The sequence below is a fragment of the Linderina pennispora genome (assembly GCF_002104995.1).
Source record: "Linderina pennispora strain ATCC 12442 chromosome Unknown DL89scaffold_1, whole genome shotgun sequence".
Lineage (NCBI taxonomy): Eukaryota > Fungi > Kickxellomycota > Kickxellomycetes > Kickxellales > Kickxellaceae > Linderina > Linderina pennispora.
Genome location: NW_024468249.1, coordinates 3139965 through 3166246, shown reverse-complemented (window position 1 = coordinate 3166246; position 26282 = coordinate 3139965). Strand labels below are relative to the sequence as shown.

Below are 26282 nucleotides of genomic sequence, written 5' to 3'. Positions count from 1 at the left end.
CCAAAGAGGGGTCTGCTTCAAGTTTTAAGAAGAAAATAGTAGGGGGTACAGTATTAAGCGAGCGAGGGTGGGTCTGGGCAGAAATAGAAGAGGAGAGGTATCAGAGCAGACAAGCAAGAGAGCGAGCTGGAATGCAATAACCGGCGCACCAGTGCGCCTTGCTGGGCGTAAAGTGCAGTTTTGTGCAAAACTCTACGTTCTTTCTGGTTGGCTGTTTCCGGCTTCTATACAGGAACTATTTGGATAAAGCACACTTCTTTATGCGCAATTTAGCCCAGGTTTTTGTTTTGGAATCTGCCCGTTCCTTCCTCCCCAGTGTTTCCCTATGCGGACACCTGGCGGATTGATCGCCGGATGGCCCCCTCTTTTCCTTCCAAACAACACTGGTCGTCGGTCACGACTGGGGTGCCCATGCTACTCTGCGGGGGGTGTGTGCAGAACCACTCCTGCCGCCTGGCCCGTCAGACTCAGCCAGGCGGCCATGTACGCCGATGTCCCGACAACAATGCCATGCTCAGCTGCTGCGACGCTCCGGAGCAGCGTGGCGGTGTGGCATGGGTGCAGGTACAGGAACGGCACATTCAATAGCGGGTGGTCCTGGATCCCCAGCGCCCCGCCAAACCCCACTGCGTCCATGGACGCCCTGAGCCCCGCGTCACGCACCAGCAGTCGCTTGACCTTCTCGACATCCATCACGTGCTCACCCCCGTTAAACACCCGCAGGTACAGCACGGGCACCTGCCATGTCCGGCTGAACACCGCGTGGTACTCGGTGCGGCACGCAGTGTTTGGGGGTTCATTCATGCTTGCGTCCCAGGCCGGATCATCGTCTTCGATGTCGCTCGATTCGCCTGGGTGTTGTGTCAACAATGCAGTGGATGCTGTTGTCTGCTCGTGGTAGAGGTACTGCTGGCCCTGGCTCTGCACAATTGTCCAGTCTGGGTACTGCCTGCAAAATGCTGCAATGCTGGCTGTGAACTCGTCGTAGGTCAGGTACGGGTAGTTGGAAAGCGCGCTGTCCATTGTCAGTACGGCTCTATTTGACGGGGGAGTAAGGGCAGGTAGGGAGGTAATGCGCTGGGGTTTTACTGTCCTGGCTGCAGGTCTCACCTCTGCTGCATCGCACGAGCAATGACCGAGCGCCAGAGCGTGAATCGGAAATGGGCCATGAATCAATAGATCCGGTGAGTGATCAAACATGCTGATAGATCAGATCGGCGCTAATGCTGGCGCTTTTTGCGAATTTGGCATCCGCCCACTGAGCCGGCGAGCCTGCCTGCCGGCCGGCCCAGCGCCCCGAGAAAACAGAGCCCACGCCGTGTATCTGCTGACCGACCTCTTTTCAGCGCGATACTAACAAACGGGTAAGCCGAGGTTTAATACTATTATTCCATTTTTCGGGGAGCATCCATCCATGATCGGGACTGGGCAGCGGGGGCGGATTCGGATACGCAGCTAAAAGGGGAAAACAGACAGGACAGCCGCTTTGCAGTGGAGAGAATTTGGAACCGGAAACTCTGCAATTCGAATTTGAAAATGGGCTGAGGCATGCCGATTTCAGCGCCAGAATTTGCGCCTGGCGTGCGCCCTTCACCCTGGCCCGCGACACAGAACAGAGCCCCCGAGGAAATGGACATTTGGCAGAGCTCCCCGCTCCCGCGACATTTGGCAAAAAGGCGTGCAGGAGCTAAATCTCCCCCTCCCCTCCCACCAAACCCTTGCTGCACTATGTAGGAATTTCTCGCAATACTCGAAATATGGCCACCACCCACATTCTGAAGCGCAACGACATTGCCCCGACCGAGACCGAGCTCCTGGTCGACCGTGCCCTGCAGGATCTCGAGGCCCACTCGCCCGAGCTCAAGAAGGACCTGCGCCCGATCCAGATCACAGCCGCCAAGGAGGTCGAGGTCTCGGCCGGCCGCAAGGCTATCGTGATCTTCGTCCCGGTGCCCCTGCTCAAGGCCACCCAGAAGGTCCAGCAGCGCGTGACCCGCGAGCTCGAGAAGAAGTTCTCGGACCGCCAGGTTCTGTTCATTGCTCAGCGCCGCATCGTGAAGAAGCCGGGCCGTGTTTCGCGTGCCAAGCAGCCGCGCCCCATGTCGCGCACCCTTGCCGCTGTCAACGAGAAGATCCTCGATGACCTGGTCTACCCGACCGAGATTGTCGGCAAGCGCACCCGCGTCAAGGTCGATGGCTCCAAGGTCCTCAAGGTCTTCCTTGACTCGAAGGATGCCACCAGCCTCGAGTACAAGCTGGACACCTTCTCGGCTGTCTACAAGCGTCTCACCGGCAAGGATGTCGTCTTTGAGTTCCCCGCCGAGCAGGCCTTCTAAAGTTTGGGTCTTGAAAACCGTTCAGTAAAACAAAATTTCCTTTGTGAGCTTGGACATCTCTTTCTATTCACCGAAAAGCAAATGGACCACCCCCTCCCCCTCCGATTCACTTTATTGAACATGCTTGCCCTCTTTGTGGAAAACAGGCAAAGTCTCGGCCATACATCCCTATGTGTCGAGTGGATTGTGACTTGAGCTATCGTTGTCTCATATGCTGCATATAAACAACAAATTGTGGCACCCGCTCCTCCCCCTTCCCACCCGCGACGCATATTCAGCCTTTCTTTCCTTTCATATTCATCGCCAGTTTCTGTTGTTCCAAGATGCATGCCACATCACCCTCCTTCATTTTCATTACCCTTTCTCTTCTCCACTCGGTCATCGCCGATGTCGCGGACTCGGGCAAATGGTGGAAGGGACATTTCCGACAGCGACCTCAAGGCAATAGTCATGGACCGCAGCCCACCCTCATACCTGAAAAACCGGTACGACATCTGGGCGTCAAGGTTCCAGCCATTCTCCGACAAAAGCACATCGGGCCGGACCACCGAAACAATGCAGTACGCAGTCGTTAAGAGTTCCGGCGACCTTAATCCGAATGCATACTACGTAGCTGCATACGTCTACATGACTCCGCTCAACCGCACGCTGTCTGTCGAAGGCGCTACATTCAATTACTTCCAATGCACATCTGACGGTAGTGGTGACTTTGACAGCATCGACAAGAAGCAGTGCGATGAGCAAAACAAAATTGGGACGTGGGTGGTGAAGAAGGAGCAGGAGCTAAGCTCCATCGATGTAGCCGATCTGGTGTTTGGCGACAAGCGCACGTACGATGAGAAAACCACAAAAGTGCTTACGTTCCAGACAGGCAAAAACCCAAGCGACCAAACGACGGTTGTCGAGGGCGTACCGGCTATTGTCGTATTTTACGACAAGGATAGAGCCCCAGCGCCAACCGTAAGGTGGATTGCGCCTATGCCCATGGATATTTGATCTTGGAGGCGAGCCTTGCATACAAGTGTCACACGCATGAGCAACCATATCTCTTAGCGCCTTACTAGCACGTACTAGGCCAGCTGAATCCTCCCCCAAAAATTACTAGTACCACTTGCTTCAGAAATTGGCTTCCACCCGCTATCCAAAATACACATACCTCTATTGTATTCATCTTAGAAATTGGTTTATTCCTCTGCGAAATGGCGGATCCCTCTGGTCTGTCGACCATATCGTCGGGGGTCTGGAAAGGCAATGCAAACCTCTCTGACTCCAGTGGGATGCTTAATTCCGTAGTATTTTTAAAAGCGCTGCAATTGCTGAGTTGGCGTGATCTTGGTTCGCTTCTCGCACGACTATCACAGCCACTGGAAAAACACCTACATGAGAGGAAATTGCTGCCATCCATTCGCCGTTGTATATTATCTATAGCCATCACTATCATACACATGCAGCAGATATACCCTGGGATATCACAGCATACTGCACAGCAGGACCATCTGGTGGTGCCAGTGCATTCCAAATTTGCGCACAAATTGTTCAATCTGCTGTTGCGCGCGGTTGCTGCGGTACAGAGTCAGTCACAAGCAGCGTTTCCCGCGGTTTCTCGGCAAGTGTTTAAGGCATTGGCGATGGTGGTGTGCGCGGATGAAGATGAATCTGGATTTTCACCTATGGCAGTGGTTGCTGCAGTAATGGATGCACCCGGTAATGGTCGAGAAAAGCGACGGAGAATCGAAGCGACGACGGACTGCATGACGGATGCCAGGAATTTCAGTTGCTTGGATTTGTTCACCAGGACATTTGATGACCCCAAGTCGGCGCATGCGCACCGGTATATTATCCAGATACTGAGAGCTCGCAGCAGTGTGGTACTTAAACAGGTCATTAGCTTGCCAGCGACCGATTCCGAGCCACAGTGCTTTGCCAAGGCAGTCATTGGCCTTGGAGTAGCGATACTGAAATCGGACGACTCCAATACTGAAGGCATGTTTGCCTTGATTCGTGACACAATCCCGCTGACACCTACTGCCAGTGCCTCCAGCCCGGCAACTGATCTGACTGACTCTATTGCCCAACTTTGCTCAGCACTTGCGCAGGTATTTGAACCCCATGTACCTGGTAGTCTGATCCAATACTGCATACAAAAAAAGCACCGGTGCTACCAGTGGGCTACCATGTGTCGTGCCAGCACTTGGCTTGTGCGCTCAATCGACTCGGACAGCCCGCTAGCAGCTGTATCCATCGCTATTGCCCAGGGCAGCCGCCTTAGTTGGCTCCAGCTACTGGACCCGGCCGAACCTGAAGACGACTCCCAATCAGCCATGTGGATGCTTTTAGTGTGTGAATCATTCTGCAACATCAACCTGCAGTACCCCGATACGTCGGGAGCGCTAGTCACGCCGCTCTACAGCTCCTCGCTGGTCACACAGTCGCGAGTATTCTCTGCAGTTGCAATGGTGCTTGGAAAGATCGGGCCTATGCTTCTTCGGCTGGTGCAGCAGCGGGGCACGGTGCTGTTTGTTTCGCGGCTCCTCAAGTCCTGTAGTCATACTATCCGTATTATTCCGAAATCCGGGTCATCGATGGGACTGTTTGCACCATACGGAACAGGTATTTTTTATGGCCAGCAGTTCGATCCCAAGTTTGATTCTCTAGGTGGGTTTATATTTCGGCCACCGGGACCGGTGGCAAATGCTGCTGAGGCAGGCAAACCGAAGCTGATGCCGACAGACATGGAGGAGCAGCAGCGGGAGGCACTGGAGGAGTCTGAGACCGAGGGTACGCTTGCCAAAGTGTTTGCTGCAATTAGCTTGCTCGCAACCTCAGTTGCAGATGCCGACGATTCTACTCGGCCACTGGTGGTATCGGCATTGCAGATAGCACTGGACTGGATCCACTCGTTTGCAGTTGCTGCGCGGCTGAATGCACATCGACAAGAGCACATTCTGAAGAACCAAGCGCCGGTCAAGATCAGGGTGGTCGGCGAGCATGCACGGCCCCATCGATCAGCGACCGACTGGACTCGCTTGCAGCGGGTGCCAGTAGTACATATCGGCGAAAGCACATGCAAGGATGCAGTAGCTGTGGTTGTTTGCCTGATGGCGGCGATATCAGGCTGGCTGATTGTCGACGACTATGAGCTGATACTGAAGAGATGCCTGGTGGTGACCAGCCCAGCAGCTATCGAGGCAGCCCGCACACTACATGCGCATCTGGGAGCCGATCATTTTTGGCGACTGTCGCTGTCTGCAATGCAAGCACTAGGGAGCATTCTAGGGGTGCCCGCATACCTCTCTGCCAGCGACCTGGGTCACATTCGATTGCCACAGCTGCACATTCGTGAACGTAGCCCCCGGTCATCAGAGACCCTGATGATCGAGGCACTGGACACTGGGGTTGGAAAGCTTTTGCTTGACCCGCATGTTCTGGAGCGCTTCGTCGAGTGTACTCGCAGCGGCCAGATACTGGACAAGCCAGAGGCTGTGCGCATGTCGCAGATCTGGCTCGACATGATCGGTACTGCGTTCAGTCACAGCCTTCTGCGTTCGCGCTTAGGCTGCTTGGTGGCCACAGCTGCGTCGGATCCTACGAGACTGGAGTTTGAGTTCTGGTGGCTGCTCGCGCTGGCTGCCAGCGTGCGCTGTCTAGTCGATCTTGCAAGCGACCCTGCAGTTCCTGCCGGCCAGCTGCGGATGGCCAGCATTCTGCTCGCACACCTGACATCCTGGTATTCAACACTCCGAGCCGACACGGACACTATGCGGCACCTCATCAAACAGCCGTTCCCAGAAGTCCTTGGCAGTTCCCCGGGCTTCAACAAACTGACTGGCTGGCTGCGCTCCTTCAGGCACCCAGATCGACCGAGTCCCATGGTCAATATCGTCTACTTGCTTGCGTGCAAGCTGCCACTCTCAGTCGAGCTGCTCAGGCGCGACACAGAAGACAGCGATATAGGTACTGCGCGCGTTAGCAGAGATATCTATGGAATTGCCAATGACTCGGTGCTGTTTCTCCGTCGCATGCTCAACCACCATGTATTCAGCAGCGATTTCACGCACCCGAGATTGATCGCCGAGTATGCCACGAGTCTGCGGTGCTGGCTAACCAGTAGCAACCTACCACAGAGGTTTTCTGATGCCATGAAGGCATTGGTCAGCATGGCTGATAGCACAGTGGTGTTTGCCGAGGACGAGGCAGACTTGGTTGCAATTCCCGACATGGACAGCGAGAATGTGGGTGGTGAGGACGATCTGGTTGGCCAGCTGCTGCGAGACTCGACACAACCGAACACGGGCGCCACAAGGAAGCGCCCGATTCATGAGTACTATACCGACCAGATACTCGGGTGGCTGTGGACTCAATATGCAGGGAGCCTGAGGGGCCTTGCTGTCCCAATGGTATTCGGTCCGCGGGCCAGCACGGCAGGCTACACTGCTCTGGCCTCTGGAACCGATCCCACGCACGATGACCAAGCGGTGCTGACGAATCTTGCTGGCAAGCTGGTATCACTCAGATCGCTATACTCGCAGTTCATGCCCTACCGGCACTATATCGAAGCTGGGTGCTCTTTGGTGTGTGATGATATTGCGGCGTATGTTCCGATCCATATGCCCTGTTCAGCCACTGCCTCAGCCACTGCCTCAGCCACTGCCCCCAGGAACGGCGGCAGCCAATCGGCAAGCCTGCTGGATACCTGCGAATTCGCAGCACTTGTTCTCCCCGACATCGCTGACAGCAGGCAGGACGACAATCTCGACAATCTGGCAGACACTGTAGAGGCCGTGGCGCGCACGCTTCTTGCTGGCACGTTTGACGGCAGCAGGCAGCAGCGCGAGCGGTGTGCGGGCGCGCTAAGCTTCTTTGTCTGGCGCCAGCGCCGTACAATCCTGGCGAATCTGAGCACGAACCTCGAAGTTCTGGAGCGCAACATGGGTGCCGAGCTCAGCGCGATGCGGCCGCATATACCGCAGCTGGCTGCTGTTGTCGCCAGCACGGGTGCCGATTCAAACACAATCCGGTTGTGTGGGGACGATTCAGACAGCACGGACAATTCGGTCGTGACGTCTCTGCAGCTTCTGACGACGGCGTCGCCGGTTTTCGACGCAATGCTCATGGGAAGCTTTGCCGAGTCACAGAAAACAAGCGACGGCATACGGTGCGTGCAGCTGCAGTGCGGCGCCCATCCGTTGGTGTCCCTGTTTAGGATATTCCACCTGATGGTTCTCTCAGCGAAAACGACGCAGTTGCGTATTCTGCTTGGCCAAATGTCGTCGGTGCTCAGCAAACAATATCCGACTGACGGGCTGGTCCAGGTGCTGGATCTGGCAAATTACTATGCGGTGCGGCCTGTGGTCTCGCTGCTGCTGTGGTTCTTTGCTGACCGTGTCCAGGCGCTGCAGCTTCCCACAGGCTCTGCCTTGGAGGCTCTGGCGAGCATGGTTGCTGACAATTGGAGTGCGTACTATTTCGACCAGTCCGTTGCAATGGCCTGTCGCAAACCGTTGGTGGCGCTGGTCTTGTTCAGCCTTGACAGCGATACCGCAGCGCAACTGGCCGGTGCTGTCACCAGCGAAGGCGCACAGAGCCTTACTGACGCTTCAGTTCACCTCTTGACAAGAAAGAAAGCGTCACAGCTGCACTATACCAGGGACTCAGACACTAGCAAAGAATGCCCCTAGGATAAAGAAATAAACGGGATGCTTCCCATTTTCGCTGGTGGTGCTTGTGGATATTGTTTTTTCCTCGCCAAGAGGCTTTATGTGACCAGCACGACCCACCCAGTGCAGTGTCAATGCACTATATCCCAACTTGTGCACTGCTGCAACTTTGGTGGCGCGCACACGGAAAGTACCCGGAGAAGTCAGCGGGGCGGGCCAGAAATTAGCGAATATGATAAATGCGGAGGTCAGATGCGGGCTCACTGACAGCACAAAGGCTTCCATTCAAGGATGCTTTTTTCTTCGTCAAAGCCGCACCATGCTCAAAGAGCTTCGCTTCCTTGTATTTCGCTTGGACGCTGAGAAATATGGAGAATAGCACGATGGCTGGCCAGAATACTGTATTATTGAATATAACGATTTAGGAATAGTGTGCATAAATGGATACATTGAATATATTAACGAACCATCATGCTTCCGGTTTTTTTTTTTTTTCTTTCGACTGATCTGTGGCAACTCACGGCATATTTTCCTTGACACAATATGAGGCTTGCCATCTTGGCGGTCCCAGCCTTGTGATACCAGCGACCTCTGCTGAGCACTGGCAGCGACATGGAGAGCTGGCATGATGTCGCCATTGGGCCGCTTCCGTCCAAGGGGCATTGTGGATGACTGTCAAGACCGTTGGATTGAAAGAGATGCTGGTAAGGAACCCAGGAGTCGATCTTGTATATAAGGTCCATATGTCCAGGCAGGTCCAGACTGAATCTCTAAGCTCCTCTCAAGGTCTCTTGTCTTTTAGCGTCATCCCCCATTGCCTAGTCAATTTCCTCAGCAGCACCCCAGCAGCAAGCCAGCTCCTACGCTCATTTTTCAACCCCCCCGACAACCACAACATCCATTTTAAAATGAAGTTCTTCACTGCCCTCCTTGTTGCCGCCTCCGTCGTTGCCGCTCAGGAATCCGGTGCCTCCTTTGGACCGGCTGTTGACTCTGGCTCGAACGCTATCTCCGCCCCCAATGTCAACAACGGCTGGCAGGCTCTTGGCTCGGTGTTCGACTCGAGCTCGAACGATGGCGCCGTGATCTCGGGCAACTCTGGCACGACCGTCAGCAAGGGCGTCTCGAACACTGCCAACACCAACCAGATCACCACCAACCCGCTCCAGTCGGCTGTTTCGGGCAACACTGGTCTTACCAACAACGGCCAGGGCAACCAGATCGGTGACCTGTTCGCTGGCGGTTTCCCCGGTGGCTTCCCTGGCTCGTTCGGTCCCCACGGCTTTGCCAAGCGTGGCGGCTACGGTGGTGAGCCTGTTGGCTACGGCGTCCCCCAGCCCGTCGACTTCCCGGTTGCTCGCCCTGTTGGTTACCCGGTCGCCGTCCCTCGCCCTGTTGCCTACCCTGTTGCTGTTCCTCGCCCCATTGCCGTCCCCCACCCCGTCGCCTACCCTGTCGCTTACCCGGTTGCCCACCCGGTCGGTTACCCGGCTGCCTACCCTGTTGGCTACGCCGGTGGCCACCACCACAACCAGGAGCAGAACGCCAGCATTGTCCAGAACCAGGCCTAAGTTTCTCCTCAAGCCCCCCCTGGGTCTAATCGGCCCCCCGTCCCTCACATACTGGTAGCCTCCCCTCTTCACCTACCTCTATCTAGTCCCCTTCCGATCTCATATTTTCTCTCAGCTCTTAATAATTGCCGGCAATAAACTCTAAACTACATTAGCTAGAGCAGCCAAGTGAAATTCCACAGGTTGAGGTTTCTTCTCTTTCGGGCCGGTATCCGGCCATTAGAAGCAGACTGATAGAGAGCAGGAAAAAGATGTAGCAGTTTAATTGTGTGAGGAACGCAGTGATTGAGTGTACTGTGACTCAATGGGCTTCGACGCATAGGGAAGCTGGTCGGCTGGCGCCACTGTCGTCACAGTACCCGGCGTATGGACGGTTGACGACGACAGCGCACTGTGAAGGGTATCACTGCTACCGTATACATGAGCCGTGGGCGGGGCTATCAACAGCATCTCACCAGGGGCGGCACTGCTGCCACCAGGTGCAGGAGCCAATGACGACAGGACGTAGTTGTGCTGGACAGGCATGGTATAATGTGACGGGGAGTCTTGCTGCGAAGCAGCTGAGTGGTGCGGCTGTTGGTCCTCGGGGGTTGCTGTGGTCCTGTATTTCAGCAGATCGTCCGAAGGCAGATTCAGTAGGTCTGTGGCCGACCGATCGCTTGCATCGCTGCTGCTGGTATCTGCCTTGGCACGGTCACTGGTCTCTGCCGGCGACGGCAGAGTGGCAGCCTGGGGCGCAGTGACGTTGATCAGTGGCGTGCTGGTATCTGCCTGGAACGACATGTGGCGCGTGCCACGGAACGCCGTCTGTTTGGGTCTCATCGGGCTGCCAATGCGGTAGCACTCAAGCGAGGGAGCAAAGCTAGCACGCCTGGGCATTCCCAGCGGCGCCTGGCTCGTCGCAAACGACTGGAACGCCAGGTCAGCTTCCTTTTCACGTACCGCAAGCTCGCGCTGCCGCAGCGCAATCTGCGCCATGTTGATTTGGTACTCGTGCTGCTGCCGCATCAGATCCAGCCGGTGCTGGTGCTCTTGCTCGCGCTCGCGGATCATCAGCTCGCGGCTATGCAGTGTGATCTCTTCTGGGCCAAGTGACCGGTTCGCCAGAGTCGACACATGCTCGATCCTTGTCGTCGCCGAGGAGGCATCGGAGTTGCGGTGTGTGTCTCCGCTAGCACTGCCTGCCGGCTGCTGGCCAGCCATGAGGCTGTTCGGTGCATGGACGATGGCAGCGATGGAATTACGCCGCTGGTCGATTGGCAGCCGAGGCGACAGGCTCAAGAATCTGTTGCTTTCATGGTAAGAGGTCTTGCGCGAGCTCTGGCCCATGGCCCAGCCACTGAGTGGCGACAGGAAGTTGGACGGCGACGGCGATAGCCCTGAGATGTTACTGTCCTGGCGACTGTAGGCACGGCTCATGGGCCTGCCGCTATCGGCGGTAATGGTTGTCTCGGTAGAGACAGAGGGCGGCATCAGCGGCAACTGGCTGTTTCCCGACCGAAGTCCGCTGTGATTGGTGGAACCGACGGCATCTACTGTTGTACTGTCGGCTGGACCAGAGCAGGTGGGCGGGCGTGGCAGGCCTCTAAGCTCGCCCTCTGTGTGGCGACGCACGCTGAACGTGGGGCTTTGCAGGAACCCTGTGCCATCCATGTCGTCAATGCGGCGCTTCTTGCTCTGCATGGCAACGCTGGCTGCGTCAATCGTTGGCTGCTGGCCTGTGGTCTCGAGGCTGAGCAGGCTGACTCTGAGCCGGGTTGGCTTCGCCTTAAACACCGTGTCCAGATGCGGGAACTCGGGAACAGGCGGATCAAAGCAGTCGTAAGCCTCCTTTTTCTGCGCGGATGTCATGGCGTCGGCCTCAAGTGAGCGGACCTCGAGCCACTTTTGAAATTGCCGCTGTGCCTTCTTGTAGCGGTTCTCGAGGCTGGCGAGCTTGTTCTTGATCTGGCCCGCCGACCGGTCGCGCAGGATATGCTCGCTGATCTGGTTGTAGCAGTAGTTTTTGTTGTAGAGGAACACCCGCAGGTTCTCGGGCCGGCAGAGGTAGTCGAGCATCTTTTCGCTCTCCTCGTGCGTCCACTTGTCGTATTTGGTTGGCACATGGCCTTCCTTGGCGCCCTTGGATTTATCTAGCAAATGTCTTGCAATTAATGTAAGTGATCGATCGGAGATTCACCGGCTATGGCAATGCTGTTTTTTTATTCTGCCGAGAGGTACCTTTCTGCGACCTTGTCATGGGTTCTGTTGGTAAAACGGGAATGGACAGTGAAAGGTGTTGGGTGGCAGGCGAACAAACGAGGCTACAGTGACTTGATATCGTAGATGTTGCTGTAAATATGCAGCAAGACCGAAACAATTACAAAAGAAAAATAAAGCAGATATCGATGAATAAAGAAAACGCTCAAGTCGGGAAGGCGAGGAAAGATAGGGCCTTTATGGCCGACTGATTTATAACGGTACGTCTACAGGGGAGCGGATCCAGCATGAGCTGTGCTGCTGGGTCTCCCCACCAGTGAGTGTTTATGTCCACTGGAATCTTCAGGTCCAATGTTCGCCAATGCACGAAAAGGAGCAAAGATAAAAACACACACCACCCGCAAATTTTCACACTCTCTGTCTAACTTGTCGCACCTACCTCCCCTATCTTTGGGAGGAGCGGGTATTCTATGCCTCTCGAAATACAAGGGAATAAAGGCTGGCAAAAGAAAACCCCAAGCCGAAAGAGGCAGGTAGTTTGGGCCAGCTAAGGGGCAGTTGTGACGATGATGCTTCTTTCTCTTCGCTGATTATTCACTACAGCCAGTCGTCGACAAATGGCCCAAGAGTGCAAGTGTAGCGAGGGGTGGGAGCATCCCAAATAGCGCATGAGGAGGGCAAGGCTTTTCTATTTTCGTATGCAACCCTCTCTCGGCCCCAGAAATCGAGTAGCACTGAGCGAATAAACCCTGCTTCCATTGATTATGACTGGCCAGGCGTCGGGCTCACCCGATCGCAGCAAGGTGTGCCGAAGAATAACACCACAAAAAACTATGCCTGCTCGCCGTCACTCCACACGCCAAGCCCAAGAGTGGTCCTCCTTCAGCCGCATTCTGTTTAAATTGGCTGACACTGTGCAACAGTCATCGTCTCTTCCCATCCCCGCCCTCTCAGCCCCTCGGTCATACTCAGAGCCGCACTGGCTTGTGCTCTCAGCCTCCCCCATCAACAGATACATGATGGCAATCCTGCTTTCACAAATCGCGTTCGGAGGCTAGAAACGGGGAGGTGGATTAAGGGGCCTTGGGCTGATGCCTTCCGTGTTGGCAGCCGCCAGTTTTGCCCTTCTCTGAAATCCGCAAGGTTCGGATGATTTGCGTTTACGCGGCAACCGCCCTGTGGCGTGCATGTCGCTCGCATTCCACACCCACTGCACCGGATATTTCGCCATCTGTACAAGATTAGCGATCGATTTTGTACAGACTACTTTCGCCTCCCCCCGCCTGCCGCCCTTGTACTAGGGCTGCTGCCAATTGCCGGGTGCCTTCCGTATGATGTGTCGCTGGTAACAAAGTGTAGGCAAACAGATGGTGCACATTGGGCCCCTGTCCTACTACACGCCCCTGTCAAATCGAATGTGCATCGGTTGTGAGCAAGGCAAAAATGACATGGGGCTAACAAAAAGTATGTGTCGTGCCCTGCAGGCTGCCAAGCTAGACCAGGTTCGATGATCCCACGCACATGGTTATGTGTTTCATTTTTGTGCATACACCCGCGTCATAGTACCCTCTACACATTTCGCCTCAATGGTATGTTTTCGCTTCAGCCATTAGTAAACAGGGCACCAGTGGAGGTGAATGGCAGGGAGAGAGACTCATTTTTGATTTGGCCACTCCCACCCGCACTTCATACAAGGAAAGGCTATCGGTTTGTTGGATAAGACCATTCTCGTACGCTACCATGATGGGCGAATAATACTGCTGACTAGGGAAGAGTCACCATCTACTGAGGCACAACAGCCTTGTTCGCAGAGCAGGAAATGTAAAAACAACTTGTTGACAAAGAGTGAGAATGGCACTTAGAGCTTTTCGTACTCGAGCTTGGACTCGAGCTTCTTGGCATCGGCGACCTTGCGCACCGCCTTCATGAAGTCGTCCTGAATGACATAGTCGCGCTCCTCGCGGATGGCAAACATGCCAGCCTCAGTGCACACGTTACGCAGATCGGCACCATTGAACTCGTCGCTGAGCTTGACAATGGCCTCATAGTCGATCTCGCCATGCTTGGCGATGCCGGCAGCGTGGATCTTGAGGATCTCTGTGCGGCCCTGCTCGTTGGGCAGCGGGATCTCGATCTTGCGGTCCAGGCGGCCTGGGCGCAGCAGAGCCGGATCAAGCGTGTCGGGCCGGTTCGTAGCCATGATCATTTTGACCTTGCCCAGCACGTCGAAACCGTCCATCTGGTTCAGCAGCTCCATCAGCGTGCGCTGGATCTCACGATCCGCCGATGTGCTCTCGGAGAAACGCCGGCCACCAATAGCGTCGATCTCGTCCATGAAGATGATGCACGGCTCGTGGTCGCGCGCATACCCAAACATCTCACGCACAATGCGCGAGCTCTCGCCAATATACTTGTCCACAATGGCACTGCTTACCACCTTCAGGAAGTTTGTCTCCAGCGAGTTCGCCACAGCCTTGGCTAGCAGCGTCTTTCCAGTTCCGGGTGGACCGTACAGGAGCACACCCTTGGGTGGGCTCACACCTACGCGCAGGAACAGCTCGGGGTTCATCAGCGGGAGCTCGATGACCTCGCGCAGCTCGCGGATCTGCTCCGAAAGACCACCGACACCAGCAAACGACACGTCCTCGGGCTTTTCAGCGCTCATGTTGTATACGAGGGGGTCGACCTCACGAGGCAGCTTGCGCATGATTGTCAGTGTCGTCATGTCCAGCGACACACGAGAGCCCTGCTTCAGCTCGGCCTTGTTCACCCGCTTCCGGCACCCGACCACATAGCGCGGCCCTGTCGATGACTTCACAATGAAACGGTCCTCGTCCAGCTGCTTAAACACCTCGCCCACAATCTGTCCAGCGCTCTGCAGCGCCTTCAGGTCGTCCTCTGACTTTTCGTACTCCTTCTCGAGCCTCCTGACGCCCAGGCGAGCTATATAGCGCAGAAACGACACATTAAGCGAATTCAGCCAGTGCTAGCATAATTGCATCAGTGCCTTCAGCAGTTGGCGCAGTTTGCTACTTACCCTCTTTGACCTTGTCTTCCCAGTCGCCATGCTCGACAATCGTACGGCGGTAGACATTCAAAACTCTGGCGCGTTCCTCGTCCATTATTCCTGCGAATTTTAATAGCTTTAAAGTGAAGTGGTGTGTATATAAAATTGAAGTTAAGGGAGAAAAGTCAGCAAGACAAAAGTTGCTGCAGAGCTTGCACAATTACGTGTTGCGTCAACCAGCTCGAATTTGCCAGCCAGCCCTCGCCGCGCGATGACGAGTGCCATGTAGCATGATTTACAGATCATAATCAATGATCAATGATATTGGTTGCTTGCTGGAGGCTGTTCTTGCCGCATGGAGTCAGCATCTGGACGACACCAAGAGACGCGTTCGTGGTGGGGCTCGGTGTGCAAGATATTAGCTGTCCAGCATACTGCATGGCCAACTCCTGCGATGGGACAACAGTTTGGCTAGACAAGCTGTGCAACATTGAGTGACATTCTGCTTACATGGGAGCCTGGCTATCACAGTCAAATCTCAATGGCATAGGATGACGTGCGTCGCCAGAGAAGACATCTGGCAGTTTCAGCAGACCACAGCGTTGCCACAATTACCTCATTGATAACGCTATTTAGCTGTTGTCAATAATAGTGGCTATATAAACATGTATCAGTCCCATATTAATAACTACCAATGGTCAGATGTTACTGACAGCGACGAATCATGGTGGCCCTATCAGCATATCTGACATCCTGGTTCGGTTCTCTCTAGCATACCTGACACGCTTGTTTATTCTTTGCTATTCAAAAATCCTCTTCATGTTCGAGCCACCAAGAACACAGCACGCATGGGCAGTTTTCCGTGCACCCAACAGGCCTGGTGGTCCATACATGCCGAATGAGATATACTTTTTCGAGCGCTCTAACGGTATCAGCACCTGGCACCGGCCATTCGACTATGCTGACGACACAGATGGACTCACAACCGGTGAGCAATGGAAAGTAGAGCACCTGGAGCAGCAGCGAGAGCAGGCCAGGGCTAAGGCCAAGCAGGATAAGCCTAAATCTCAGACGGCCATTCCAGGTACCGATTGGTCCCGTGTCCTAACTGAGCAGGGGCGTACTTACTACTGCAACTCAGAAACTGGGCAATCAAGGTGGGATATACCCGAAGATCTGGCAAAAACGCTCGCGGACCAGGCTAGCACAGAAAATGAGGTAGAAGCAGAGAACACAGAACTCAACGCCGAAGATGCCGACTGGATGCTGGAACAGATGGCCGATGAACTGATGGACGACATGCCATTAGAAGCAAGTGATGCTGAAGTAGAGGAGCCAGCTGAGCCAGCGGCAGAGAAGGTTTCAAAGGATGACAAACTTGCGCAGTTCAATGAGCTGCTCAAATCTGCGAGCCTCAATCCATTTGGCACCTGGGAAAGCGAGCAGCTAAAGATTGCAGCTGACCCACGGTTCCGGCTAATCGACACTGACGCGGAGCGACACTGTCTGTTTGACGCTGTCTGTACTGACCTGATTGCGCAGCGGCGCCAACAGCAGGCAGCCGCACGACCAGCGAAGCTGGCAGGCGACCCGTTCGACCAGCTACTGCAAGAAAAGGTCACGTCCAAGAAGCTATCGTTTGCCAAGTTTTGCCAGCAAAACCGCAAAGATCCGAGATTTCTGAAGCTGCGGTCTTCGCGAGACCGCGAGAAGCGGTTCAACAAGCATATCGGCTCGATGTAGTTGGCAATATTTGTGGCAAACAGACGTCATAAATGTTGAAACTGATATTGAGATTTTTTGTACTGCGGTTGAAGTGAAATAGGATAGGTGTTTACTCGATGAGCTCGGTAACGAGGCCAGTGCCCACGGTACGGCCACCCTCACGGATGGTGAAGCGCATGCCCTTCTCGATGGCGATCTCAGCCAGCAGCTCGCACTGCATGGTGATGTTATCACCAGGCATGACCATCATGTTCTCTGGGTCCTCACCGTTAGGGCCACGCGGATGGGTCAGAATGGCAGTGACGTCGCAGGTGCGCACGAACATCTGGGGGCGGTAGTTGTCCGAGAACGGCGTGTGGCGGCCGCCTTCGTCCTTGGTCAGAATGTACAGCGATGCCATGAACTTCTTGTGCGCCTTGATCGTGCCAGGGGCAGCCAGGACCTGACCACGGTGTAGGGTCTCGCGCTTGACACCACGCAGCAGAGCGCCCATGTTGTCACCGGCCTGGCCCTGCTCCAGCTGCTTGTGGAACATCTCGATTCCAGTCAGGGTAGTCTTGAAGGGAGCGCCGAAGCCAATGACCTCGAGCTCCTGGCCCTTGGTGATCTGGCCACGCTCGACACGACCAGTGACAACGGTACCACGGCCGGCAATCGAGAAGATATCCTCGACAGGCATCAGGAACGGCTTGTCCAAGTCGCGCTCAGGGGTCGGGATCCATTCGTCGACGGCGGCCATCAGTTTCTTGATCGCCTCAAGGCCGAGCTCCGGCTGCTTACCCTCAAGGGCGCACAGGGCCGATCCAGACACGATCGGAGTGTTGTCGCCATCGAAGCCGTAGGTCGTCAGCAGCTCACGCATCTCCATGTCGACGAGCTCCAGCATCTCGGCATCATCAATGGCATCAGCCTTGTTGATGAAGACAACAAGTTTCTTGATGCCCACCTGCTTTGCCAGGAGCAGATGTTCGCGCGTCTGCGGCATCTGACCATCGGTGGCAGAAACGACGATGATTGCACCGTCCATCTGAGCGGCACCGGAGATCATGTTCTTGATATAATCCGCGTGTCCAGGACAATCCACGTGAGCGTAGTGGCGGTTAGCGGTCTCATACTCGACATGGGCAGTCGAGATGGTGATACCACGAGCCTTCTCCTCAGGGGCCTTGTCAATATCAGAGTAATCACGGAACTTGGCACCTCCAGCCTCAGCAAGCACCTTGGTGATTGCAGCAGTGAGGGTAGTCTTACCGTGATCAACGTGGCCGATGGTACCAACATTGAGGTGAGGCTTGGAGCGAGTGTAGACGTTGTCAGCATAGCTACGCACACCCATACCGCGGACAGCGCTGGGGATCACCACAGGACGCATGCTGGCAACACGCATGTTGCGCGCAACAGCCGGCCGCGACAGCGACGAGATCGAGCGCACACTTGAGATAACGGCGGTGCGCGAAGAAGACTGCATGATCTGCTTGGCAGGAGCAGCAGTGATACGAACGGCAGAGCGAAGCATCCTTATCTTTGAGTCGATTTCTGCAAAAACTAGAAAATGTCAAGAGCAAGCAGGACGGAGAAAGAAAAATGCGAAATATTACCCCAATTCTGTCTCAAAACCTGTGTGGCAGCGATTGATCGTTTGATCGTTTGATTTACTGATTCCGCTATCATCATGTGCAGTGAAAAGTGGCGATTCAGATTACCAAAACCTGCTCCATCTGAAGACCAGACTTGCTTTGGACCCAACTGCTTAGGACCTTGCTTCTTTGCATAAGGGTGTGAATGGAGTTTGTTTATCTGCCAACTGCCATTTGACCAAGCAAATAATACGCAGAACTCAAAGACTGACTGGCGAACCACATAAATGATGAAAAGTGTACCAGTAAGGGCAGTAATCGGCGGATACTGCGGTTTGGCAGGCCATATGGCCTTGAATGATACTGTGATATCAGATATCGTTAAGCAGCTGCATTTGGACAGATATGAAGCGTTGCAAAATGTAGTCCACTTTGCACAGAGACATAGAGTTAATTCGGGATACATGGAATATAGCAAGCCATTTCATTTAGATATTGAAGACATCGTCTTTGAACATGAGCTCAAGCCAGATGGATACGGGGACTTTTACTCATCGAGTTACAGCTCTTCTGATTAGTTTGGTGGGCTCATCTTGGACCACCTCGACCTGGTCCATTCCGATCTAGGCTTTGCTGGCAACCTCATTCCCGGTCTTTAGAGGGGATGTTGCATGACAAAATCTTGCCGACGATATCGAGGTTGTAAAATACAGGGTGTATACCTTGAAAAGTGGAAGCAATGAGAAAAATGTCGCAGCGAAAAGGGGCAAAGTGTTTGGTTTACACCACAAAGCGAAACTGCGAGACAATGACGTGTTTCTTAGATCACTAATGCATTCTATTACCGCTCTGTCACCTAGGGTGACAAGCCTTAAGCCCGATGAGCCGAAGGAGCACATAGCAACTAGGAATACTGGACCAAGGCGCAGCGGTGACATTTGGCACCACAGGCGGAGAAAGTAGAGGTATACCATGTCGGAAAAGTATGATGGGTGGCTATGGCGTGTCAGCATGTTCGGCCAACTGATAGGACGTGCTCCACTTCATATTGGCTGGTGATTTCTAAATTATCGCTGTCCATATGATCCATCGATAATTAAGATCAGCCTGTCCCTCTGTACTCGCACAAAAAAAAATTACACTAAGCGGAGGGCAATCGCGTCGCAAATGAGTGTTTATGCACCGTTTTTGGGGACGGGGGCTTGAAGCGAGCCTGAAATCATGATAGCAGGACCGGGAGTCAGCGCATGAGCCAAAAACTTTTCATGTGTCCAAGGCTGAATGTGCCTATCTCGTCTCTTATCTCCTCCTGCTACTCGTTTATCTGCTTTCTTTCTGTTATCTCGGCCCTTTTGCCTTTCCCTTGAGCGTTTAGTCAGCATTACTTGATCTCTCACATACACAGCATGTCGCCTACTAGTGGAAAGAAGGGTAGCGAGTCGGGAACAGCCCGTCTCCTGGGAGCTGGAACCAGCGGTATTCTGGAGCTGTTCACGTTCCACCCGGTGGACACAGTGGCCAAGCGCCTGATGAGCAACACGGACAAGATCTTCGGCAACGGACAGACGACGGGCCAGTCGATGGGCAAGCTGAACAATGTCATCTTCCGCGACGCGGCAACCAAGCCGACGCTCAGCAAGTACATCTCTTTGTTCCCTGGCCTGGGCTACGCTGCTGGCTACAAGGTAGCGCAGCGTATCTACAAGTTTGGTGGGCAGCCGGTGGTGCGTGACTACCTGGAGCGGAACCATGGGCAGTCGTTCACGCGCGCGTTCGGCGACCGCAACGGCAAGGCCATGCTGCACGCAACGGCCGGCTCGCTGATCGGCATCGGTGAGGTGGCTCTGCTTCCCCTGGACGTGCTGAAGATCAAGCGCCAGACGAACCCGGAGGCATTCCGCGGCCGCGGACTGTTCCGCATTGTGGCTGATGAGGGCATGGCCCTGTACCGCGGTGCTGGATGGACCGTCATGCGCAATGCGCCAGGCTCGTTTGCGCTGTTTGGTGGATCGGCGTTCGTCAAGGAGTTTGTGTTCAAGCTGGAGGACTACAACAAGGCCACGTTCATCCAGAACTTCTTCGCCTCGATCGGTGGAGCTGTGGCCTCGCTGACAGTGTCCGCGCCCATGGATGTCATCAAGACACGTATCCAGGCGCGCTCGTTCGACAACCCCGAGAGCGGCATGACCATCCTGCGCCGCATGGTGCAGCAGGAGGGCTTCGGCTCGTTCTTCAAGGGCCTGACGCCCAAGATCCTGGTGGTCGGTCCCAAGCTTGTCTTTGGCTTCACGCTGGCCCAGTGGTTCATCCCCATGTTCGACGGCATCATCAAGGGGAAGAAGGCCGAGCACTGATTAATGCAGATTCAAAACATAAAAATATATTTCTTACAAGCAGCTCCTGGGTGTCTTTTTGGTCAGCGACAGAGAGCCGCGCGGCGAGAACCACCCAGCCAGCCGGGCCAGGCCGGAGCTGGATAGCACGGCGGTGGGTGGAGTTGGGTGGATGGCCGTGACTTCATGCACGGCAATGAGCCCCGAGCGCTGATCCAGCCTGTATCTGAACTCGCCCTCATACATCGACCCGCCACCGCCAATCAGGTCTGCATGTCTTGGCATTCCCTCAAACACCCACCGCACATACACCTCGAACCTCTTATTCTGTGTGGCTGCTGCTGCGTCTGCTCCATGCGGGCCCTTCCATCCATCTGTCGCTTCCTCCTGTTCCTCGGCCGGCGGCGAATCAGAAACTGGGACCTGCCGAATCTGCACGACCGTCAGCGTCGGATTACTGAAATACGCGCTCATGGCAATTCGCAAGACACGCGCCATGCCCATATATTGGGTACGGCTCGACAGGTGCAGGCCCATGTGTGTGCGTTCAATAAACCTCAGCTGCTCGCTGTAGATGCCCGGCTCCAACCCATGCTCAAAGAACCCCTCCAGCTGGTGTGGCAGCTCGACCATCACCCGACCTACCGTTGTTAGATAGTCCATCGGCTGGTCGCCGTCGTTGTCTTCCTCTGGCTCGGGTTCCGGTTTTGGCTCGGGCTTTGCCGGGCTGTCTGTTTCGGCCAGCCGGCGCTCTAAATCAAGCTCGCGCTTAGCCTGATCTAGCGCCTCTTGAAGTGTGCGGTCCCAGGCGGTTTCGGGCTGGTCCGCTTTGATCGGCTTCTCGCCGCCGTGCTGCTGATGCTGCGAGCCCATCGATCGCATGGACAACGCCATTAATGGCTGTGGCACACGTAGGCGCATAGGCGGCGATAATGTAAGTCGGCGCAAGATCTGTCGGCGCAGCATATTCCTTCTATGTAAATGGTGAACAGAGCAGGTTTTTTGTGTGAATAACGAGAAGTGAGAGGGAAAATAGTCTGTAGTGGAGTTAAAAATGCTTTTTTTTTTTTCGGCCTCCACGCATGACCTAATCATCAGTCGTGGCAGGTTAAGGGGCACATGCGCCTGTGACATCACAGACTTCCGGTTTACCCGATGGTCTTTTTTCTTTGCCGCTTCAGCTCCAGATGCTGGAATCCCAGTGTACATACAACCAAGAGTATCGAGAATGGCAGCAGTGCATAGAACGAGGCACGCAGCGCCCTCTGGAAGATATGCACAATTGCCACACGCAGCTCAGCCGGCACATCAGGTTTGTAGATGATTGACTGGTTCTCGCCGACATCCAGCAGGAACCGGATGCTGAACGGGTACCTTGTGGCTAAATGTATCAGCCCCTGTCTGACATTGCTATGCATGACCGAGCTCAGGATGGCCACGCTCAGGATTCCGCCCAGAGACCTGAGGAACGCACACAGCGTGGTGACTGCCGCCATATCGCGACCACACACTGCCACCTGTGCAGCCATCATAATCGGCTGGATACAGGCGCCCGCGCCCAGCCCGCATAGGAACAGTAGACCGATCTGTAAGGTAAGACGGGATTTCTCGTCAAGTAAAACAAGCAGGCCATTGCCCACGGCCAACATGGCGGATCCGGCCACAATTAGCCGGCGATACCGCCCAGTGCGTGCCATGATGAACCCGCCCACCACCGATGTCACCACGGTGCCGATTGTGAACGGCAGCAGATGCATGCCGGCTGATATTGCCGTCGCACCTTTTACTAGCAGCGCCCACTGCGGAATGAAGATGATCGGAGCCAGCCCTGCAGCGCCATAGAAGAAGTGACCAACTGAAGATAGCGAGACATTGCGGATAGCCAGCAGGTGCGAGGGCACAATTGGCTCGTTCGGCACCTTCCACTCTATGGCCATGAACACACACAGCGCCAGAGACCCGCCGACCAGACACCCGAGTACCAGCGGCGACGTCCATGTGTACTCGCGGCCGCCCCATGACAGCCCCAGCAGCAGCGGCACAGTGCCTATGAGGAACATTAATGTGCCCAGAAAATCAATCTTTTTGATCTTGTCGCGCATCGACCCCTGGGGCTTTGGCAGCCGCATGGTCACAATGACCAGCGCCAGTGCAATGGCACAGATCGGCAGGTTGATCCAGAAGATCAGCCGCCAGGAGCTCCGCTGCACAATGGCGCCGCCCAGAATCGGGGCCACCGCCGACGCTAGGCCCCAGGTGCCCGAAAACAGCCCAATGTATTTCCCGCGCTCGCGCTCACTCAGAATATCTGCGGCTACCACAAATATCAGACTGACCAGGCCGCCACCGCCCAGCCCTTGCACGGCCCTGCTGGCAATCAGCATGCTCATAGAGTTGCTCAGCGCACACATTATCGAGCCAACAACGAACAGCAGCACTGCAACCACAATAGCTTCAACGCGGCCCAGGATGTCGCTGAATTTCCCATACAGCGGCTGCAATGCTGTTGATGCTAGCATATACGATGTCACTGTCCACTCGGCCCGTGAGAGAGACGAAAAGCTGTCGGCTATCTCCACGTATACTGTCGCGATGATCGTCATGTCCAGCGAGGCAATAAATAGCAGCGTGTCAAGACCGGCCAGCGCCAGGTACAGGCGCTTTCCGGTCAGAAGACTTGTCTCGACATCGTCATCAGAGGATACTGCCGATGACGACGCGTCGTCCAGCACGCTTTCGCCAATGGGGTCGGTGGTCTCAAAGGTGTCTCGCCGGACAATGTTGATAAATGGGTTGGGTGTCGTTGGCTTCTCGCTCTCGCATATTCCATAGGGCATTCCGTCCATCACTAATCCAAGTCCTTCGCCGGTAATGTTTGTGGCCAAGGGTGATTGTATCCCCGACCTCCTTTCAAATGAGCAGCTCTTTTGTCTTGCACTCATTGTTTTTGCATTCCTCACGGCTGTTTAATGATATGAGAGTAGTTTAGAAATGGAGTCGGTGGGTTAATGTGCTTGAGCAGCATACCAGTTTTCTCTCTCTGGGACTCCTTTCTCCCGACCAGGTCAGATGCCATTTCGGGAAACTGAATAGCTCTATCGACGAGCTTCTGCTACTACCTTGTAGGGATATATTTAATATCACTTTTGTACGTACTACCGTCCTGACCACTTTCGCCTCGACATCTGTCTGGGCAGTAGATTGTGCAGGTATTTGCCATTGCACATACGCCACAGGTGACGGGTAAAGAAGAGGCCTTGCACTTCATATCAACACCCTATGTTCTCGCCACAGCCGACTGGCTGTTGTTCATTGGGTCCACAATGGCTGAATTCAAAATATGCCATTCAAAAGAAAATAACTACAAAGCTTCATTTATCGATATGGCCAATCTGCTATTTGATAGTTTTCTTGCGTCGCGTGTTGAGTTCAACATGTTTGAAGAATAGCACCGCTATAAAGAACATGGCGGCGAACGGAACCAGTCCAATATACACCTTGTGCATGGTGGTCTGGAACATGTGAGTAAGTGCCGTTCTGAGCTCCTCTGGGATGCTTGGATCTTTGGTGATCACTGACTGGTCATCAAGTGCCTTCAGAATGGTATACATGCTGAATGGAAACAGCGTGATGAGTTTCACCGCCTCTGTGCGCAGCGTCCGGTTCATTACTGACGATAGAATTGACAGGACAAAGATTCCGCCCAGTGACCGTAAGAACGTCAACATTGTTGTGACTGTTGCCATGTCTTTCCCTGACACTGTGACCTGGGCTGCGACAAGCAAAGGCTGCAGGCTCAGACCGATTCCGGTCCCAAGTATTGCGACAAATCCGATACGCTTTCCATTACCCGAGTCCTCGTCCATCAGAATTAGCAGCGAGGTGCCGATAACGGTCAGCATACCACCGAGGGCTATTACCAGTCTGTATCTCCCTGTTCTGGCCATTAGTGCACCTGATATGGCAGCGCTGATCACCATGGGTAGCATCATTGGTAGCAGATGGAGACCAGACGAGACTTCAGACGAGTGTTTCACCGACAGTTCCCAAACAGGAATAAACATGATTGGGCCATATGTCGACGCACCGAAGAAGAAATGGCTTATTGATGACACTGCGATATTGCGGATCTTGTACAGCTTCAGCTCGATGATGGGCTCCGCCGACACCTTCCACTCAACGATCAAAAACACAACACACATGACGGCACCAGCAACAATACACGTCATGTTTTTTGCCGATGTCCAGCTCTCCCCGACACCAGCCCACGAGAACGCCAGAACCAGCGGGATGATGCCGCACATGAACAAGAACGACCCGAGGAAATCGATCCGCTTGAATTTCTCCCGTATTGTGCCCTGCGGCCGCGGCACCTTTAGCCCGTAAAGGATAATAGCCATGGCAGGCAGGCAGACAGGCAAGTTAAGCCAAAAGATTACTCGCCACGACGAGTGCTGGACCAGCAGACCGCCAAGTACCGGCCCGACCGCCGACGCTACGCCGAAACTCGCAGCTAAAAAACTGCTGTATTTCCCCCGGTCTCTTTCTGTGGTTACATCAGACAGGACAACCGATGTCAGAGCCATGAGGCCACCACCGCCGACACCCTGCACAACCCGGCTCACAATCAGCATTCCGAGCGACTTTGATACTGCGCACAAAATAGACCCGATTGTGAATATCCCGACCGATATCAGAATTGTCTCGACTCGTCCAAGGATATCACAGAGCTTCCCATACAATGGCTGGACTGCAGTTGATGATAGCATGTAGCTAGTAATGATCCAGATGCCATTCGACATGTCGTCGTATTGATTTGCAATATCAATGTACACGGTAGCCAGGATTGTCGTCTCCAGCGCAGCTATAAAATAAAGCAAGACGCCGCCAGTAATTGCCATGTACAACTGTCGCGCTGTCACCGGGCTTCGCTCAAAGTTGCTAGAGCCATTCGTCGAGGTGGTGTCTTCGACGGATGTGGTGTCTTCGGCAGATGCGCTGCCAGGCGGAATCAGGATGATCTCGCTCTCCTTGCTCGGCATGCTGTGGTTGCTGCAGGTACTAGCGTTTGTTGTGACCAGCGACCGAACCGTTGGCTGGCACTCACCAGTAGTAATCGCTGCATCCGGCATTACTACTTTTTGCAGCTAGTATATGTGGTTAGTAAAAAAAATAGGATTGGAAGCAAAGGGCAGGCTTTGGATGAATGGAAGTAAATGGAAGGGGCAGAAGAAAATGTGCTTTGAGCTACGGAAATATCTTGCTGTTGGGAATGGCAATGTGCGTTGTGTCAATGTGCCACCTCTGGGAGTAATATATATAAAGTCAATGTTTTTACGATAACGCCAGCTTGCAGACAGAACAGCAGAATAGCAAGATAGAGAGAAAAAAGTGAAGCTCAATTCGATAGGAAGAGTTTGCCCTGGCAACTGCGTCTCTTGGCTATATGTTTCTTTCCCTTTTCTCCCTCCCCAAGCCCACTTGGCGTGGTGAGTGGGAATGCCACACAGGAGAATCCCATGGCTCTCGTTTGAGCGTTTCTGTAAGCTCCCCCATCTCTACCTCTCCATCAGCGCAAAACAATAGTGTTCCCTACTCGGCAGCGATGTATATTGTTGGCGCGCTGTATTATCTGCGCTGGGGGTGAGCAAAACCGGCGGCAAGTCAATGCTCCCGTTCTGCCAACGCTGCTGTTGTCTGTCACCACCAACAATCGGTAATCCTGGCTTAAGCCATCGGCTTGAATGCCGATTGTCTGGCCGTGTCTTTGGCAGACGCCCCGAATAAAACCACCTACCTCAGCATGCGTGTATGCCTACTGGAAAGCCCATCCCCTTCAAGGTTGAAGAGGAGGAGCCTCCGGAACGTGGTGCGAAA

At 54.3% G+C, this 26282-nt stretch overlaps 15 protein-coding genes across 15 annotated transcripts; 7 read left to right on the top strand and 8 right to left on the bottom strand.

Moving 5' to 3' along the window:
* Positions 1-71: 71 nt before the first annotated feature.
* On the bottom strand, positions 72-1200 carry DL89DRAFT_301368 (uncharacterized protein; the record flags this gene model as incomplete). The annotated part of the gene is made up of 1 exon (XM_040890844.1): positions 72-1200. The coding sequence occupies one exon, from the start codon at positions 1198-1200 to the stop codon at positions 415-417; it is 786 nt and encodes a 261-aa protein (XP_040748205.1). The 3' UTR covers positions 72-414.
* Positions 1201-1557: 357 nt separating this feature from the next.
* On the top strand, positions 1558-2521 carry DL89DRAFT_25783 (40S ribosomal protein S7). Its single transcript, XM_040885555.1, has one exon. The coding sequence runs from the start codon at positions 1758-1760 to the stop codon at positions 2334-2336; it is 579 nt and encodes a 192-aa protein (XP_040748204.1). The 5' UTR covers positions 1558-1757; the 3' UTR covers positions 2337-2521.
* Positions 2522-2603: 82 nt separating this feature from the next.
* On the top strand, positions 2604-3493 carry DL89DRAFT_264785 (uncharacterized protein). The gene is made up of 2 exons (XM_040886372.1): positions 2604-2725; positions 2778-3493. Exons 1-2 carry the CDS (start codon positions 2660-2662, stop codon positions 3330-3332), a joined length of 621 nt encoding a protein of 206 aa, XP_040748203.1. The 5' UTR covers positions 2604-2659; the 3' UTR covers positions 3333-3493.
* Positions 3473-8385, top strand: DL89DRAFT_264784 (uncharacterized protein). The gene has a single exon (XM_040886371.1). It carries the CDS (start codon positions 3536-3538, stop codon positions 8012-8014), a length of 4479 nt encoding a protein of 1492 aa, XP_040748202.1. The 5' UTR covers positions 3473-3535; the 3' UTR covers positions 8015-8385.
* Positions 8386-8480: 95 nt separating this feature from the next.
* Positions 8481-9695, top strand: DL89DRAFT_25756 (uncharacterized protein). Its single transcript, XM_040885539.1, has 2 exons — positions 8481-8697; positions 8796-9695. Exon 2 carries the CDS (start codon positions 8902-8904, stop codon positions 9562-9564), a length of 663 nt encoding a protein of 220 aa, XP_040748201.1. The 5' UTR covers positions 8481-8697; positions 8796-8901; the 3' UTR covers positions 9565-9695.
* Positions 9696-9807: 112 nt separating this feature from the next.
* Positions 9808-11887, bottom strand: DL89DRAFT_264783 (uncharacterized protein). The gene has a single exon (XM_040886370.1). It carries the CDS (start codon positions 11620-11622, stop codon positions 9826-9828), a length of 1797 nt encoding a protein of 598 aa, XP_040748200.1. The 5' UTR covers positions 11623-11887; the 3' UTR covers positions 9808-9825.
* A 614-nt stretch (positions 11888-12501) lies between these two features.
* On the top strand, positions 12502-13207 carry DL89DRAFT_264782 (uncharacterized protein; the record flags this gene model as incomplete). The annotated part of the gene is made up of 1 exon (XM_040886369.1): positions 12502-13207. A coding segment is annotated over exon 1 (256 nt), but the record flags the coding sequence as incomplete, so codon positions are not given.
* Positions 13208-13445: 238 nt separating this feature from the next.
* On the bottom strand, positions 13446-14885 carry DL89DRAFT_243600 (26S protease regulatory subunit 10B; the record flags this gene model as incomplete). The annotated part of the gene is made up of 2 exons (XM_040885038.1): positions 13446-14706; positions 14801-14885. 2 exons carry the CDS (start codon positions 14883-14885, stop codon positions 13622-13624), a joined length of 1170 nt encoding a protein of 389 aa, XP_040748198.1. The 3' UTR covers positions 13446-13621.
* Positions 14886-15616: 731 nt separating this feature from the next.
* DL89DRAFT_320380 (uncharacterized protein) lies at positions 15617-16513 on the top strand (the record flags this gene model as incomplete). The annotated part of the gene is made up of 1 exon (XM_040891202.1): positions 15617-16513. Exon 1 carries the CDS (start codon positions 15662-15664, stop codon positions 16511-16513), a length of 852 nt encoding a protein of 283 aa, XP_040748197.1. The 5' UTR covers positions 15617-15661.
* A 23-nt stretch (positions 16514-16536) lies between these two features.
* On the bottom strand, positions 16537-18066 carry DL89DRAFT_264781 (translation elongation factor Tu). The gene has a single exon (XM_040886368.1). It carries the CDS (start codon positions 18009-18011, stop codon positions 16605-16607), a length of 1407 nt encoding a protein of 468 aa, XP_040748196.1. The 5' UTR covers positions 18012-18066; the 3' UTR covers positions 16537-16604.
* A 1107-nt stretch (positions 18067-19173) lies between these two features.
* Positions 19174-19567, bottom strand: DL89DRAFT_25720 (uncharacterized protein). The gene has a single exon (XM_040885507.1). It carries the CDS (start codon positions 19452-19454, stop codon positions 19248-19250), a length of 207 nt encoding a protein of 68 aa, XP_040748195.1. The 5' UTR covers positions 19455-19567; the 3' UTR covers positions 19174-19247.
* DL89DRAFT_243595 (mitochondrial carrier) lies at positions 19479-20474 on the top strand (the record flags this gene model as incomplete). Its single annotated transcript, XM_040885037.1, has 1 exon — positions 19479-20474. One exon carries the CDS (start codon positions 19479-19481, stop codon positions 20424-20426), a length of 948 nt encoding a protein of 315 aa, XP_040748194.1. The 3' UTR covers positions 20427-20474.
* DL89DRAFT_254740 (uncharacterized protein) lies at positions 20460-21371 on the bottom strand (the record flags this gene model as incomplete). The annotated part of the gene is made up of 1 exon (XM_040885296.1): positions 20460-21371. The coding sequence occupies one exon, from the start codon at positions 21369-21371 to the stop codon at positions 20460-20462; it is 912 nt and encodes a 303-aa protein (XP_040748193.1).
* Positions 21372-21553: 182 nt separating this feature from the next.
* On the bottom strand, positions 21554-23242 carry DL89DRAFT_220224 (MFS general substrate transporter; the record flags this gene model as incomplete). Its single annotated transcript, XM_040884438.1, has 1 exon — positions 21554-23242. The coding sequence occupies one exon, from the start codon at positions 23240-23242 to the stop codon at positions 21554-21556; it is 1689 nt and encodes a 562-aa protein (XP_040748192.1).
* A 489-nt stretch (positions 23243-23731) lies between these two features.
* DL89DRAFT_264779 (MFS general substrate transporter) lies at positions 23732-25802 on the bottom strand. The gene has a single exon (XM_040886367.1). The coding sequence runs from the start codon at positions 25535-25537 to the stop codon at positions 23801-23803; it is 1737 nt and encodes a 578-aa protein (XP_040748191.1). The 5' UTR covers positions 25538-25802; the 3' UTR covers positions 23732-23800.
* Positions 25803-26282: the final 480 nt, after the last annotated feature.